The sequence below is a fragment of the Microcebus murinus genome, chromosome 13 (genome assembly GCF_040939455.1).
Source record: "Microcebus murinus isolate Inina chromosome 13, M.murinus_Inina_mat1.0, whole genome shotgun sequence".
In the NCBI taxonomy this organism is placed as follows: domain Eukaryota; kingdom Metazoa; phylum Chordata; class Mammalia; order Primates; family Cheirogaleidae; genus Microcebus; species Microcebus murinus.
The window spans coordinates 34564997-34582455 of record NC_134116.1 but is presented as its reverse complement, the minus strand read 5'-3'; the positions used below and the strand labels follow the sequence as shown (position 1 = coordinate 34582455).

The 17459-nt window shown below is 33.3% G+C and overlaps 1 protein-coding gene across 19 annotated transcripts in view; it reads right to left on the bottom strand.

Moving 5' to 3' along the window:
- The window catches only part of RBM26 (RNA binding motif protein 26), an 87836-nt gene that overhangs the window by 33438 nt on the left and 36939 nt on the right, over positions 1 to 17459 (bottom strand). For 7 of the 19 annotated variants that reach the window (XM_076009340.1, XM_076009341.1, XM_012785749.2 and 4 more), the window contains exons 9-14: positions 17077 to 17232; positions 11828 to 11939; positions 10488 to 10647; positions 7359 to 7523; positions 6558 to 6689; positions 5241 to 5312 (exon numbers count right to left, since the gene is read on the bottom strand). In XM_076009340.1, coding sequence (XP_075865455.1) covers positions 5241 to 5312; positions 6558 to 6689; positions 7359 to 7523; positions 10488 to 10647; positions 11828 to 11939; positions 17077 to 17232 — 797 coding nt within the window. The remainder of the gene's footprint in view (positions 1 to 5240; positions 5313 to 6557; positions 6690 to 7358; positions 7524 to 10487; positions 10648 to 11827; positions 11940 to 17076; positions 17233 to 17459) is intronic. The other 12 variants (XM_076009344.1, XM_012785750.2, XM_012785757.2 and 9 more) reach the window with 6 other exon arrangements.

Here is a 17459-nt window from a genome sequence, read left to right as displayed (position 1 = left end):
ATTAATGTAATTACTGTATGATCGATTTTTATATTAAGTAAATCATCTATGCAGTAACTGTGTTTATTTATGATATTCACTTAAAGTAGCACATAGATGTGCATTCTATGCCAAGCCTAACTAATTGAGAACTCTAGTGAGAAGATTAGGATTTTAAAGTTAAATTTATAAAATATTTTGAGAGATTAAAAGTTTTTTTCTTCCAAGAATACTTATTCATTTTTTTTTTTTTTTTTTTTTTTTTTTTGTTTTTTTTGTTTTTTTTTTTTTGAGACAGAGTCTCACTTTGTTGCCCAGGCTAGAGTGAGTGCCGTGGCGTCAGCCTAGCTCACAGCAACCTCAAACTCCTGGGCTCAAGCGATCCTCCTGCCTCAGCCTCCCGAGTAGCTGGGACTACAGGCATGCGCCACCATGCCCGGCTAATTTTTTATATATATATCAGTTGGCCAATTAATTTCTTTCTATTTATAGTAGAGACGGGGTCTCGCTCAGGCTGGTTTTGAACTCCTGACCTTGAGCAATCCGCCCGCCTCGGCCTCCCAAGAGCTAGGATTACAGGCGTGAGCCACAGCGCCCGGCCTTATTCATTTTTTTAATGCATTGATCTTTTACTCATTTTAAAATTTTTAAAATTTACTTTCATTGACAAATAAAAATTGTATATAGATGCTTGATTTATGATGGCACTATGTCCCAATAAACCCACCATAAGGCAAAAATATCCTAAGTTGAATATCCATTTAATAACCCATAGTAAACCCATCATCAAGTAGAAAAATTGGAAGTCAAACCATCATAAGTTGAGGATTCTCCGTATATTTATCACGGACATGTTGCTTTGAAATATATACATAGTGGAATGGCTAGATCAAACTAATTAACACTTGCATTACCCCACATATTTTTTTGTGGTGAGAACACTTAAAAACTATTCTTAGCAATTCTCAAGAATACAATACATTTTTGTTAACTACAGTCACCATGCTGTAAATAAATCTCTCTCCTCCTAAGGGAAATTTTAAATCTTTGACCAACACCTCCCCAATCCCCTGCCTTTCAACCCCTCCTAAGCACCATTCTGCCCTCTGCTTTTGAGTTCAACTTTGTAAGATTCCACATATCAGTGAAATAGACTAAGAGACTAAATGAAACAAAAGAATAAACAATCTTTAGAAATATTTTAACAAATATAAAAGTAAAATATGTGTTCAGTCAGTAATCAATTTTTGCTATAATAGTTTAGCTTAGTTCTCAGAAAGTTAAGCAAACATTTTCAAATAAATCGCATTTTCCTGTAAGAAACATAATCCAAGTAGTTATACTGACAGAGGCCAATACACTAAAAAATTAAAAATAATCAATAACAGTCATGAAAAGAATGTATCATAAACTCTCTAATCTTTATTTTATATATTTATTTTATTTTAATTTTTATTTTTTGAGACAGGGTCTCACTCTGCTGCCTGAGCTCTAGAGTGCAGTGATGTCATTACAGCTCACTGCAACCTCAAACTCCTAGATTCAAGCTATCCTCTTGCCTCTGTCTCCTGAGTAGCTGGGACCACAGTTGCATGGCGCCATATCCAGCTAATATTTCCATTTTTTCCAGAGACCGAGTCTCATTATGTTGTTTAGGTTCCTGATCTTTATATTTAAAATAGCAAAATTGGCCGGGCGCTGTGGCTCACGCCTGTAATCCTAGCTCTTGGGAGGCCGAGGCGGGCGGATTGCTCAAGGTCAGGAGTTCAAAACCAGCCTGAGCAAGAGCGAGACCCCGTCTCTACTAGAAATAGAAAGAAATCAATTGGCCAACTGATATATATATAAAAAATTAGCCGGGCATGGTGGCACATGCCTGTAGTCCCAGCTACCCGGGAGGCTGAGGCAGAAGGATCGCTCGAGCCCAGGAGTTTGAGGTTGCTGTGAGCTAGGCTGACGCCACGGCACTCACTCTAGCCTGGGCAACAAAAGCGAGACTCTGTCTCAAAAAAAAAAAAAAAATAAAATAAAAAAAAATAAAATAAAATAGCAAAATTATGTAAAAAATCTGAATTTTAAAAATCAAAGAGTTAAGAACTACATTGTCTAGTTCTCACTATTAAATTGGAACTAAACAATAAACACACATATGCATGTACAGAAGTAAAACTCAAATCAAGCAGGTGGGGGGGGATGGGTAAATTCACACCTAATGGGTACAATGCATACTATCTGGGTGATGGGCACACTTACAACATTGACTCAAACTGTACAAAAAGCAGTTCATGTGACCAAAGATGTTTGTACCCCCATAATATTCTGGGTGGTGGAGGGGAGAACCTTTTACAATTAATGAAACACAGCCAGTAAGACTTCAACATCATACACAATGGCAGCTGCTAAATCAATAGAGGAAGTCTCTATATGACATGCAATGTTCTTTCAATTATACTACACAATTTCTCTTTTAAAAGCTCCATGGTATAGATGTTAACAAATCATCTACGTAAAGGGACCAAGTATATTTGGCAAGTCAATTGCCAAAAAAAAAAAACTATTAAAAATAACATCCTGTATCATAAATTTGGTATCTAAAACTGATATGATAAAGAACATTAAATATTCAATTGATTATATAGTTTACATTCTTATAATTTAGAAGGGTGTTAACAAGGGTTTACTGGGTGTTGCTTATAGGGAGAGTATATAAAATGTTACATTTGTGTACTTAATTGGTTTAACAATGACAGAAGATACTGCAGAAACTAGCTTTGAGCTTTCCCCTGCCTTCAATTTGAAAAAGAATATTTTAAATAATATATGATGATGGAGAATATTCTTATATTCTTCCTAAGATTTCTCTGAATCAATGCCCTCTAAGGACATTCTGTACCCAAACCCCTATGGTTAGGGGAACAGAAACAGAAACCACCAAGAAGCAAAAACAAAATATTACTCTATAAAGAGGTTCAGTAAAGATGACTAAAAGTTACATACTTATAATTGTTTTTCTCAAGAGATCCTTTACAGTATTTGTTGAGTAATTTTTTTTTCATAAATAGCCCACTACCATTAATGAATTTTCACAAATCCAGTTAGGGGTTACTATTATTAATATGGTATATATTGGTATATACGGTGGTTACATATTAGTAAAGTTATAGTATCAAGTCCAAATTTGTACCCACTTTATTCTAAAGCTATACAAAATACTTATAAAAAGCAGTAATAAAACAATAGCAAAATATACTACAAAAATTTTGTGAAAGCTCTGAGTACGGACTTCAATCTCAAGAGTACAAATCTTGACATAAACAGATCCTAAACAGTACTGGGTATTATAGATGTCTCCAGAATTGCTCAGTAGTACACTAAGTACAACAGAACTTAGTGCGTTTGTAAGTTTTATTTTGTTTTTAATTGGCACATAGTAATTATACATATTTAGGGGGTACAGTGAAATGTTTTGATACATATATACACTGTGTAACGACCAAATCAGGGTAATTAGCATATTCATCACTTCAAAAACAGTGCTTTTTTTTCAGTTCCTGAATCACTTATTATCAAGGAGGATAAATCTAATCAAAGTAAACATTTGATACTGCTAAATTTAATAGCACAGAGTAAGCAACACAGTTCCGAGAAGGGGATAAAATGGAAAAATTTGGAGGTTTCGTGGAAGACAAAGAGATTTTTCAATCTTTAAAGAATAACTAGAATTTAGTTAGGCAGGGGTAAATGCTGAAAAATCACCACCCAAAAAAAAATAAAAAATAAAAAGGAAAAAGGCAGGAAAGGGCAAAAAACAGTAAGCAGAAAAGTACTTCCTAGGGTATAAAAGAAACACTAGAGTAACACAACCAGAATTACTGTGGTATTGTTGAGCTGTGAATCAAGCAAAGTAATTTAGCTGAAAAGTTTAAAGTTTCCGTAATGACTTAACATTAAAATAAGTCTAAGAGTAGGATAGTAATTCCAGGATGTCAGCTAAGACACTGTACCCACAGGCCAGGAAACTGAAGGTGGCAGAGAAAAAGAAGTAAACTATAAACACAAGTAAATGACTATAAGGTTTTTAGTTCATATAGCTTAGAAAATGGTGTTATCACTTCCAAAGCTAAGAGATAGAACTTAATTTACATGGAAAATAATGAACTCACTTTAGGCAAGTTATGACTGAAGTAATACTGAGATATCCAAGACAAAAGTCTGATACACAGAATGAGATTCAGATTCAAATTTCTAGAACTGCCAAAGTTTAACACAGTAAATAAGGAAGATAATATTCTGAAGAACAAGTGAAGGCAGCAGGTCAGCTATCTCACTGGATGCTTTGTTTATCTATGAAATCGATTTCCTTTGTAATCTTCAGAATGGAAAGAGCCATGGACTAGATATACGAGACCTAGATTCCAGTTCTGGCTCAGTAACTCATAGTGTATAGATCAAACCATAAAACTATTTGGGTCTTGATTTTCTTATATAATGTGAAATATATAGAAATGAGAAAGATTAACTAATTCTAACATTCTGTGATTTCACATACCTCAAAATAAGACTAAAGATCAGGACATTCACTCATACCTAAACAGAAAAAAATAACACATCTACACAGAACTATAAGACAGATCCATGAAAGTTTTTCATTTAATCATTATTTACCCCCTTACTTAAAAAAAGACATGACTAAACGTATTGTCAGACTACATCAATAGTTGTTTAGTAACAAATAAGAAACTTACATCATCCTTTTCAGTTTTAAAAATACTTTTAAATAACTGATTTTATTTAATCTTCACAAAACCCCATGAGCAAGACAAGTATTACCATCACCATTTTACTGATGAGTAAAAAGATTCAGAAAAATTAAGAACACTGCCCAATGTCATGCAGTTAGTAAGTGAAGAGCCAGGGCTCAAACTCAAGTAAAATTCCTAATTCCTGGCCTTTTCTAGTAGGCTGCCAGAATTATCAAATTAAAATGCACGGTATTTCTAAGGAAAATAAAAAAACAAACAAAAGAATGGAGCACATGGAAATATAGTGAGAGGCAAGTATTAAAATGCTGATGCAAAAAGTAAAAAAAGAAAGGCAAATTTTTTTTCTTTTTCAGCAAATAGAAAGCATAAAGGTAGGAATAGGAGATACAGGTACTATTAAGAAGCAAGAGTTTGGAACTATGAAAAAAATTAAAAATTAAGATGCCACCTGAAAACATTTACAAAGCCAAGACAAACACATCATGCTATTCTTCTTACCTTTTCAGTTGCTGAAACAGATGGCTTTGATACAAAACCCAACCTGTCCTTCACAGATAACTTAGTTACATTCTAAAAAAATTAAAATGGACATATTCAGTGTTTCCCCAAACATATATAAATCTGTTGGGATTTTGAACATTCTGATTCTACTTATATATACCACATCTATGAGTATACTGATGCTAATTACAAAAACTTGGGCATTTTTTTTTAAAGAGGGAAAAACAGAAAGAAAATGTGTGTGGAAAAAACAAAAACAAACAGTATATGATATTAATCATGAAGAAGTATGATGTAAAATAACAAGTCTGAGCCAGGTGGTTGCTAAAGTCCCTTCCACTGAGATGGAATCATAAATTCTTAGAACACTATGCTAATAAGTGGAAAGTCTGAACATATTGAATATTAGGTTTAAGTACTTAAAATATAAGCCCACTACACTATTAACAATTAGTGCCATTCTTTCCTAAAGTATGTTTCTTTTATATCCAAATACACTGTATTTGGTGATGATTTGGAATATTAAAATTGGGGATTTTTAAAAACTAATGATTTACCAATTTACATTCTTTATGTTCTTACAGAATTGCAGTATCTTACACTTCAGGAATTATCTAGGAAGGCAATTTTAATAAAGTGGCATCCATTAGCTAAGTAATATACTACATTCTAACTCTATGTTACACATCAAATGCTGAAACATATGGAAACAAAGAAAAGCTAAGTTTCAGAGACTGAGAGTATAGAAAAAAAGACTGCCACTGAAGTGTGGAAGAAAGTGGGAAGGAAATGACATATGGAGAAGAGAATCCTAGAATCAGGAACAAGTGATGCAGAGTTCTAAGAGAGCTCTGTAAGTACTTGAAAAAGTATTATATTAAGCATGCTTAACCTGATAGTTTAAGTCTTTCCTTCTCCAAAGCTTTAATTTAGTCTACTACTACACAATTATCTCTCAAACAGAATTCTAATTAAGTAAAAAGATGATGGAAAAATAAGATTTAGTGTACTGAACTTCACTCTTCAGGCAGTTTTGCTGAAATATACCACCTCCACAAAGTGAAAGAGAAATTGTTCTCATAAGTATTAACTAGAGAAGAATTTAAGATTCAAATACTACAAAAAAAGTAGAGTGTGAAAATGTTATGGTAATGGTAAAAAAAAGAAAAAACTTATAGGTGGGGTTCAAATATATAAAGTCTATCATATTTCAGTATACAATATATGCAATTAACTATAATCAAATCACCAAGGGAAATTAATTTACTGAGAACCTATTATGTGACAGGCACAATGATAAGACCTTCCCTTTACCTGAGGAAGGTCTGAAGTGGCACTCTGGGCTTCTGCAGGTTCAATAGTATTTGATGGTACTGGACCCAAACGCTCTTTGACTGATTGCTTCACAACAGGCAAAATGGGTTGCTGGACTAAAGGCTGCATTACCTCAGAACAAGAAAAAAATTTCAAACAAGCTGATTAGTTCAGAAGCATGGAAGGTAACCTTTGTTATTTTGTTACCATTACCTATGCAGAAAAAGTTGTAAAACTATATCCTATAATCAAAACCTAACTGCCTTTCAATTTCCTTCAGACATGAACATAGATGTTTTCACTACATAAAATAACTTATTTATAAAGTACAGGAAAAAGTTAAAATCCACCCTTTGCTATCTTCTGTTTTAACAAAGTGCTGTAATATACCTCTACAAGCAATTAATCTAAAATCATATTCTGATCGATTCACTGATGGGGAGAGGAGACAGAAAGGGAAGAAGTGAGAGAGATGGGAAGAAAGAATTTCTAAGATAAACCCAGAGTCTGATTTTCTGAAATATGTATAGCTGCCATTTACTGAGTGCCTCCTACCTGCCTGAGATTATTCTATATGCTTTATACATACCTTCTCCTATAATTCTCTAAACTAGGGATTACCTTCATAATTAAATGAAAGACCAGGTTAGAAAGGTTGTGTAAGTTCAAGTCTACATAGTTAACAACAGCTAACAGTAGAGCCAGGATCTGAACTCATGTCTACCTTATGCCTCTGCTCTTAAACACTACACTAAGAGCTGTCTAAGAAAGCACTTAATTTCATACAAATTTCTCTCTTACCTTTGGGGAAGTAGTTTGTAACTGTTGAGTGTTTCCTTCTCTGTGCCAATAAACCTTAATAAAGCGATTGTTTAACACTGCTTCTGTACTTGATATCGCTTTCTTTGCTTCTTCATATGTTGCAAATTGGATAAGGGCACCTTCAGGATCACCATTATAGGCAACCTAAGATTTAAATATTAAGAACAGTGAATTTACAGAGGAATCTGTTGCTTCGCAAAGGAAAATTCATCAAGTGAAATATTGGTCCTTCTAAGTAGGATTCTACCTATAAACTTCCTTACATCTAGATTATTACCATGGTTTACTTTTAGTCCAGGAGAAATAGTAATTCAGAATTGTCCATAGTATATAAGAGCCTCCTCTATATAATAGCAGAAAATGCTGATTGCACAAATGTTATATACATGCAATCAAAATGTTTCTCTTTTTACCCATAATTTTAATACTGACTATGAGAAATAACTCTTCTATTTTTAATGAGTGGCATGGCCAAGATCCATATAGTATGGAGAAGGCAGTAAACTACTTTGCAAGAGGTAATCATTAACTAAAACTTACAGAAAAACTCATCCATACAGTATCTCAAATTTGTAATTCCCACAACATATTTCTAAGAGCATGAGAAAACTTAAGAGCAACAACAGGGCCGGGCATGGTGGCTCACACCTGTAATCCTAGCACTCTGGGAGGCCGAGGCGGGAGGACTGCTAGAGGTCAGAAGTTCAAAACCAGCCTGAGCAAGAGCGAGACCCCATCTCTACTATAAATAGAAAGAAATTAATTGGCCAACTAATATATAGAGAAAAAATTAGCCGGGCATGGTGGTGCATGCCTGTAGTCCCAGCTCCTCGGGAGGCTGAAGCAGTAGGATCGCTTGAGCCCAGGAGTTTGAGGTTGCTGTGAGCGAGGCTGATGCCACGGCACTCACTCTAGTCTGGGCAACAAAGCTAGACTCTGTCTCAAAAAAAAAAAAAAAAAAAAAAAAAACAAAGACCTACATAACAACAGCATCAATCATATAATCACATTTGATACATGAGGAAACTAAAATTCCAAGGATTCTATATACCTATACAACTAATAAGCAATAAATTCAAGGCTTTTCACTTCAAATTTTCTATTCTTTCAATAATAGCAGTGTTTTCCAAAATGTTGCACATAAAACATAGATAGTGTGCAGCAACAGAGAATAGAGATTAAGGGCACAGTCTGAATCAAATAGCCTAGCTCAATCTTTAGCTGCTATTCTCATATGAGCATGAATAAGTTATTTAACCTTTCTGTGACTGTTCTATAAATGATGTAGTAACAATATCCACTCAATACTATTACTTTAAGAATTAAATGATTCATGTAAAATAGAGAATATATAGTTATAAGTAGGCAATAAGTATTAATTATAATAATGATTTTAGGTAGCATTTTAATAATTATGCATTTACTGGAATTTAAAAACACGGATCTCACCAATGTTTAATTAGGAAGAAGCTAAAGAGTTTAATTGTTTTTAGAAAAAAATACATTTTATAAATAATAATATAGGCAGTATATAGATATAGCAAAAGGACCAATAAAGACAACATACCAACCTTACTAGTAATTGAATAAATGTAAACAGAAACAATGAAATACCATGTTTTGTGCCTCAGCTTTGAAAGATATTTTAAATTAACATTACCAGTGTAGTAATTGTGTGAGAATATCCTGAAAACATTTTTATGTCTAGATATAAATATGACAGATTAAATTAAATTTCCATAAAGATATTCACGAAGAATTAAATAACTACATACAGGGTAATATGTATCTATGGGTTTATAAATAGTTTTAAGTTTGTATACGGATTCAGAAATTTATAACAAAATATAGAATATCACATGGTAAGTTGTTAACAATAATGTAATCATATATGGGTAGGGGAATATGAAGGACACAAAGAGTTGAAGAGGAAACAATTCCTTAAAATTCCATATACATCTAGGCCAGGCATGGTGGCTCTCGCCTATAATCCCAGCACTGTGGGAGGCCAAGATGGGAGGATCACTTGAGGCTAAGAGTTCAAGACAAGCCTGGGCAAGATCCCGTCTTCAACCAAAAAAATAAAAATTAGCCTGGCATGGTACAGAGTGTGCTTGTAGTCCCAGCTACTTGGGAGGCTAGGCAGGAGATCATCTGAAGCCCCAGAGTTTGAGCTTGCAGTGAGCTACAATGATGCCAATGCACTCTAGCCTGGGCAACGGACTGACTCAAAAAAAATACAAACAACAAAAAAAAAAAAAAAAAAAAAAAAAAACACCAACAGAAAAACAAAAACTACTTTTAAATCTCTATTGCCCTACCCCAAACAAAAATGCATTTTTTACCCTCTATTACTTTTTATAATAGAACTTCTTAATGGCAATAAACCAAAATTTTCCAAAATATCAACTTAAGATAATCCTCTGAAATTTACTCTTATTTTAATTGGATTATAAAACATAATTATTTTAGTTGAAAACAATACCATATAAAATAAGGGCGAAAAACCAACATACTTCAATATTTTCAACATATCACATAATATAAACTAAATATTAAGAAACAACACAAGTTATATATACCCAAGGCATGGTTTAATTTTAGGTGAAGTCAAATACAAATTACACTGTCATTTATCTTGAAGGATGTTCAAAACTGGTAAACTAATTACAGATTACATGGTATCTGGGCCTCAAAAGTCTCTGTTAAATGTATCCCATCAAAGAGGTAGCAAAAGTAAACCTGACAAGTGTTTTGGTGAAATGATTTTGAGAAACTGAGGAACTAAAAACTACTGTAAGATGAAAACTTACAGTAAGAAAACTACTATGAGATTTTATAAGTATGATTATTCAACTTTGCTATAATTTTATTCCATTAGGTAAAAAGTTTATAATAATATGATCAAAACTCCTATCTTTTGAAAAGTAAAAAACTTATTAATAATCACACATTTTTTCTAAAAGATAAATTTCATTTCATGTTCAATTTTCCAAATTGAGATGATTAACAAATTTTCCATAATATTTCTCTATAAAAGCAGTTTTCTTATTGCATTAATCTCCTTAAACAACTATGCAAAGACAACAATCATTATATGGCTCTTACCTGTAAGTTAACCAAGGTTCCAAATCGACTAAAATGTTCATTAAGTTTGCTGATATTATTTAATTCTGGAGGAACTTTTCTAAGTTCAAGTTTGGTATTTTCATTTCCAAACTGAACCTTTTTCTGGAAGCCTGGGCTGTTTGTTCTATTAAAATTTGGTCTGCAAACAAAATTAAGGTTAATTAATACATTTATAATTCCTGACACCTACCAACCACAAAGAAATAAAGTTTTACACATGCAAAATGGATATCCAATTAAGTTCAATTTTTTCCCCAAAACTGAACATACTGATTCATAAAGAAATTTAAATTTTCTTCTAAACAACAAAGTTTCCAAATTAGTAGCGTTAACATCTTTCACAAAAGCCAACTCTCTGAGAAGAGTTCTGCCGTATCATTTGTTACTTTTCACTTCTGATCTGCTCCTATTTAACATCCTTAGCATGAAAAGCTCTACTACCCTTTTTTAGTCAATTGCATAAGTAACTTTTATTCCATTTCCATAAAAGCTAGCTTACTAAAATGCATGCACTCTATTTTAAAACTTTGATTATATTTTATATTTGATTTTAAATTTTATTTTCTTTGATGACTGTCTCAACCTCTTTTCAGCTAAGAAAAAAATAAAAACTGTTAGAACTGCAGACCATACATTTGACACATGAAAAAAGTGTGGCCCAGAGAGATTATACTGTTTGCCTTAAAAAAAAAAATAAATAAATAAATCACAGAATTACAAAGCAAGAACTAGAAACTATCCATTATTAACAGACGTTAAAGCTCTAAAAATGTAATCCTAATCTCTCCTCACATACACAAATTTATAAATGAATCATCACACATCCCCCAACATTTTTATTCCTTAACCCTTTTTCTCTGAAGACTTTCCTTGACAACTCAATGCCTACCTAGCCTCCCTAAACCACCACCACCCCCCAGAGCCTTTTCTAGCTCTTAACAGGAATTGCCCACATGCTAAAAAGTCTCTTGCCAGACCTAATCCACACTTCCTTTCCCTAATGATGGGGAGTCCATGACTAACCTGTACATAGCTAATATTCACCAACACGACAAGTTAAGGTTTTTTTTTAGAGGAGGGGGAAGTAGAAAGAAGAAAAATATCCTCAACCACCATTTCTATAATAAAACAATTTTCTAGTATCAGACAACTAACTTTCAAATTTTTAGAAGATAACTTATACTTTTAGTTGGGGATTGCTATAAAAGAGAATAATATAACAGTTTTGTGAAAAAAAATACTATATTGTCATAATACAACAACAATGAGCCCAAAAGTCAAGGCATAATTAAATTCCTCAATTTTCCCTGCCAGCTTACTTATCAAACCAAGTCTTCTTTGCAGGAACTCCAGGGTCCCCCGAACCAATGGTTCTTTTCCTTGATTCTGAATCCACTACTATTCTCATACTGCTTTTATTAGGAGGCTTTTCTATTTTAAAACAAAAGAAAATGAAAGAAAGCATAGGTTAATGTTTCTGTTTATCATAGCTACTTCCTTATATTTATATTGAAAAGTTCTGGCTTTTTGTCCAAATAAGTATATTTTAGAAGAAACAGAAATAAATGTAGTCTCCTGATACACAGTTTTGCTTTTCACTGTTTCACTTATCCATGGTCAAATCACAGTCCAAAAATATTAAACGGAATATTGCAAAAATAAATAATTAAGTTTTAAACTGCATGCCATTCTGAGTAGCATGATGAAATCTCATGCCATTCTGTTTTGTCACTTCATTTCATCAAGTAGGCATTTTAACATCTCACATCATCACACAAAGGGTGAGTACAGTATAAGATATTTTGAGAGAGAAGGACCACATTCACATAAACTTTATTAGAATATATTGTTATAATTGTTCTATTTTATTATTAGATATTGTTATTAATCTCTTCCTGTGTCTAATTTATAAATTAAACTTTATCACAGGTATGTAAATATAGGAAAAAATATAGTATATATAAGATACGGTACTACCCATTTCAGGCATCCACTAGGGGTCTTGGAATGAATCACTCGTGGATAAAGGAGGACTAACATACATTCAAATATAAAAATCTAAGATTTTTTAAAGAATATTTCAATACAATATTTCATTCCTCACACCTAAATGTGAAGAATCAATAATTCTCACAAGCCAAATTAAAATGTGATTCTGCAGGCCACTTTTTGGGGAGTAAAACCCATGTCACTATTCCCATTTGCCATCACCCTCACCACAAATAAATAACAAACAAATCATCTTGAGACTTTAAGTTCGTAGTTTTTAAAACAAACGCACAATCTAAAAGATCCAAAATTTAATACTAATTCAATGATCTGTGAGAAATGATAACTTAGAGCTCTGACTGAAGTGAGCTGCTTATTTAAACATCAACATATTAACATATTTGATTTAAAAAGGAAAATATTCAAGACAAATGCAGTGTGCAAAAATGCAGTGTGTCAATACCTGCTTTCAACATTTTCCATTAACTTAGATGGCATTTTATGAACATAATACATTTAACCTGTGATTCTCAAATGACTCCAAAGTTTAAAACATGCAAACTTTAATTTACCACATAGAAAAATATAATTTTAAAATTCCTTTTTTACAAGTGAACAAACTGATTGTATAAAATCCCATTCTTACATATTTCTAAACACATAACTAACATAAACAACTTAAAATCAGTTTCAGCACAATCTCTCTCATGGCTACAACTATGATCTCCATACAAGAGGTCATATCAATCTCTAGAACACAAAAGGAATTTGCTCTGAGGAACAGTTCTAAATCTAACTTCTTAGTTTTCACTGGCCACCTCTTCTGGAAATCCTACAGGTATCTCAAAACTCAGTATGTACAATATTCAATTATCTTCATAATAAATCTACTTTTTATCTTTCTGAAACATTTCTATTAATAAAACTACCATTTTCCCAATCATCTCAGCCAATCAAAGTTGATACATGGCTCTGCATATCCCATACATACAGAAACCCAAAATCAATGCCCCAGAGCTCTGTTTTCCTCTAACTTCAACCTTTCCCACAACACTGGCACTTCCATTAACATTTAAATATTACAGCTCAAAGTACTCTATTTACAAAAAAGAAAACTTCATGGACCTCAGACTTCCATATCCTATCTCCCACTGGACTTTTCTACTCACATGCCCCATGGCCACAACAAATTAAACACTTCCCAAACTATATTTATCTTCTCACCAAATCTGTTCTACTTCTCAATGAATGATATTATCATCTGCCCAATTACCCAGGTGTCTAACTTCACCCTCTCCATTACCCCCATTCTAAGCCCCACAATTCAGTAAGTTAACCCTCTTAGTGTGGCGGGCTGAAGTATCGGCTTTTGTGGATATTTCGGCCCACTGCACTAAGAGGGTTAAAGTTTCATTGATTCTTTCCGTTGATTCTTCTGTTATTACCTAGTCCAGCTACTAATACCTCTATTTTAGAATTCTTCAAATGCCTTTAATTGGCCTCTTACTTCCTCCCTTCACAGTCCTTACTTCCTCTGTTCTAGTTAAAAAGTCCTTTTAGTTTTTCAAATGTATCAGAGAGTGCATATGCTTTACCTACCCTCTTTCTTTGGCTGACTCTAATTGATCCTACATCTCCAAAGCAGACAGGGTGGAAACATCCTGTATGTCACATTGATGATATTCACAGAGCAAGTTGCAGTTTCTTTGCCAAGTGGTACCCTCACAGGACCAGTTCTGTGACAGGATTTTTGGTCTTATTCCTGTCTCCCAAGCCTGGTTCACTGAAAGCTACCCAACATCTTTTTTTTTTTTTTTTTTTTTTTTACATGTTCTGTGCTCAAAAGTTCACTAAGAAAGGCAATAATGCGCTCTTTCCCCCAGCAATTAAAATGGGTTTTCTCCAACTCATCTGTATTCCCTCAAATTTCCCTTTCATTGGTATTTATTTTAAAAGGGGGTATTAAAAAACACAAAAGCACATTCTTCTTGATAATCAGCAAATTTTCCTAATAGTTAATATGCTTTCCTCCAATATCCTTTTAATGAATTGTTTTTCTGCTTAAAATCATCAGCACTGGTTTTCTTGAATGCTTAAACCTTCCTCCTGCCTGTATTCAACCATGTGAGCAGGTATCAAGTTCTCCATCTCCTTAAAAATCTGGAAAGAACCATCATCAGGGCCTCTAGGTCACTTCTATGTTAATAATTCCAACGCATCAAAGGGTCTAAAATTTTTCTCTATGTTTAATAATGATAAGTCCCCATCAAGATTTAAAGTATTAAGCATAAAAGTATTAAGTATCACATAATAATCTATCACAAATTCAAATTAAGGCCATCTACAGGCTATTAGAAATGTGTAATAATTGACAATATTATAAGCTTTTTATGTATCTGTCACAATCCAGGACTACAAATTTGAAACCCAAATACGGAACAGATGAGAATATATTGGGGAGAGAAGAAGACTGAAAAAAATAAAAGGAAATAGAAGTACTATAGGCAATTCTGAATTTAAAGCTCATGCCTGTAATCTTAGCACTCTAGGGAGGCTAAGGTGGGAGAATCACTTGAGATCAGGAGTTCAAGACCAGCCTGAGCAAAAGTGAGACCCTTGTCTCTACAAAAAAAATAGAAAAATTAGCTGGGCATGGTGGTACATGCCTGTAGTCCCAGCTACTTGTGAGGGTGAGGCAGGAGAATGGCTTGAGCCCAGGAGTTTGAGGTTGCTGTGAGCTATTGCACCAATCTAGCAGGGCAACAGAGTAAGACTCTGTCTCAAAAAAAAAAAAAAAAAAATGTAAATGAGTCACTTACTAAATCAGCTGTTTGGTACATAAAAACACTTATTAATGGAAAATATATTCCTAAGCCAGCTCACAAAAATACATGATGTATCTACAGAACAGCACTAAAATAATCACTATGTACAATAACGATTCTATGAGAAAAAGCATTCAAATTTTTAAGTAGGTATGACAGACATTTATTTCTTGATAGGGCCACTTTCTGTAATTTTTAACTATACGCATGAAAAACTAAAATTACCATAACCCCAACTTCTACACGTTAAGATTTACATGTAAGGGGTTTGATCCCTCCTTCTCTCAATCACAATCAGAAACTGGCCTGGCATTGAAACGGGTCTAATAAACATTAGTTTGTGGTGGCAGCAAAGGTAAGAAAGAGATGACTCGAATTTAGAGTTCCCAGTAAGAGTAATAAATATTGATTGGCATGATGAAAAGAAAATAAATGCTAAATAGTGACCCAAAGAAGGTAAGAGGGTTTCTGTGAACTAGCTAGGTGGGAGAGAGCTTCAGAGGATGGGTCAACATTGCAAACAGCTCTAATCTTGAGGGATTACTTTTCAATTACAAGCAATCTGTAGTATATCCCTTACACAAAGAAACTGTTAAAAAAATCATTTTTCTGTTATTATCAATGATAGCTATTTAAATCCTCAAGGAGAATTTAAAAGGTAGGGGAAGGGAGTATCTACATTAAATGTCCTATAATCTCACAGAGAATGTAAATTTGAATTAAAATGTTGCTCACATCTCCACCACAAAAAGTTCTTCAAACATTCAAAGAAGATGTTCAGAATTTGATAACTTCTAAGGTACAAATAAAAAAAAACCACAAAGTATAATGTAAGTAATCACAAGTTTACTAAACCACATTAGGCACTGTTACTTATTTAAATAAACTGGACTTTTATTCACAACCAATGAGGCATGATTTTTTATTCTTATTAGGTAAAACAGCAAAAGAACACTGGAAAGGAAGTCAGATTTAAAATTTAACTGAGATGGTTAGGAAAAAATATTTTTTTTAGTCCAGGCAATATTTTCTATTATGTCTGACAATCCTTTTCTTCTCTATGTCAAAAGTTATCTGTAGCAAATGCTACATATCTTCCAAACTAATGTGAGTTCTCTCCCTCCTCTGAACCTTCTTATTAATTTATAGCTCTATTATACCACTTTTTCTGTTTGTGACTATCAGTCTAAACTTTTATCTTTTAGCTATTTTATCCAATACTCTGTCTCCTCTAAGAAAATTTTTAAAGTCTCTTCCTAACACAAAGTTTCCTTTGTTTAAAAATATCATAAGAAGACCAATTTTAATTTCAACATGTCAAAAGTAAACAAAGATGAAAGACATACCAAGCATTAGTTTGTACAGATAATTTCATTACCCAAGCTAGGAATAAATTTATCTTTAGGGATTAAAGCACTACTCTCCAGAGTTTAATGAACCAATTAAGACTACAGATGATACAAAATACCACACACGTGCACGCGTACAAGACTACCTGAGAAAATAAGTATTTTTGTGAAATTCCTTTCCCTCTTCAATACTAGCATAAAGTGTCACCTATACCACAACATCACAAATATGAAACCACACATTAACTTTGCTGTCATGGAAAATCTAAAAGGATTCAGAGAGCAAACAAAATCACCATCCCTTATTCAGCCCAATAAATAAAAACAGGACCAACTGTTTTTCATAAATGTTTTGTTACTCTTGATATTATTAAAATGATAGGAAAAAAAGATTAATCATAGTACCTCTGGGTGGCAAATCCATATCCCCTGATGTCAGTCCTATCAAGTTAGGCCTTTGTGCATGCACTCTGTGTCTATACATAGGTCTGGAAGTGTTTGTTATGCTTGGGGCTTCAGGATTGTAGCCATCTGTGTCATATGTATCTGGTAATACAAAAACTGTAATTAAAAAACAATTATAAAACTCTATTTGGTAATTTTTAATATCAATAACAGAAAAAGTAAACTAACATTATAATGATATAGCAAACCTGTTTTATATGTATTAAGAAAAGTTTTATAAAAAAATCATAGAATAGGCCGGGCGCTGTGGCTCACGCCTGTAATCCTAGCTCTTGGGAGGCCAAGGCGGGCGGATTGCTCAAGGTCAGGAGTTCAAAACCAGC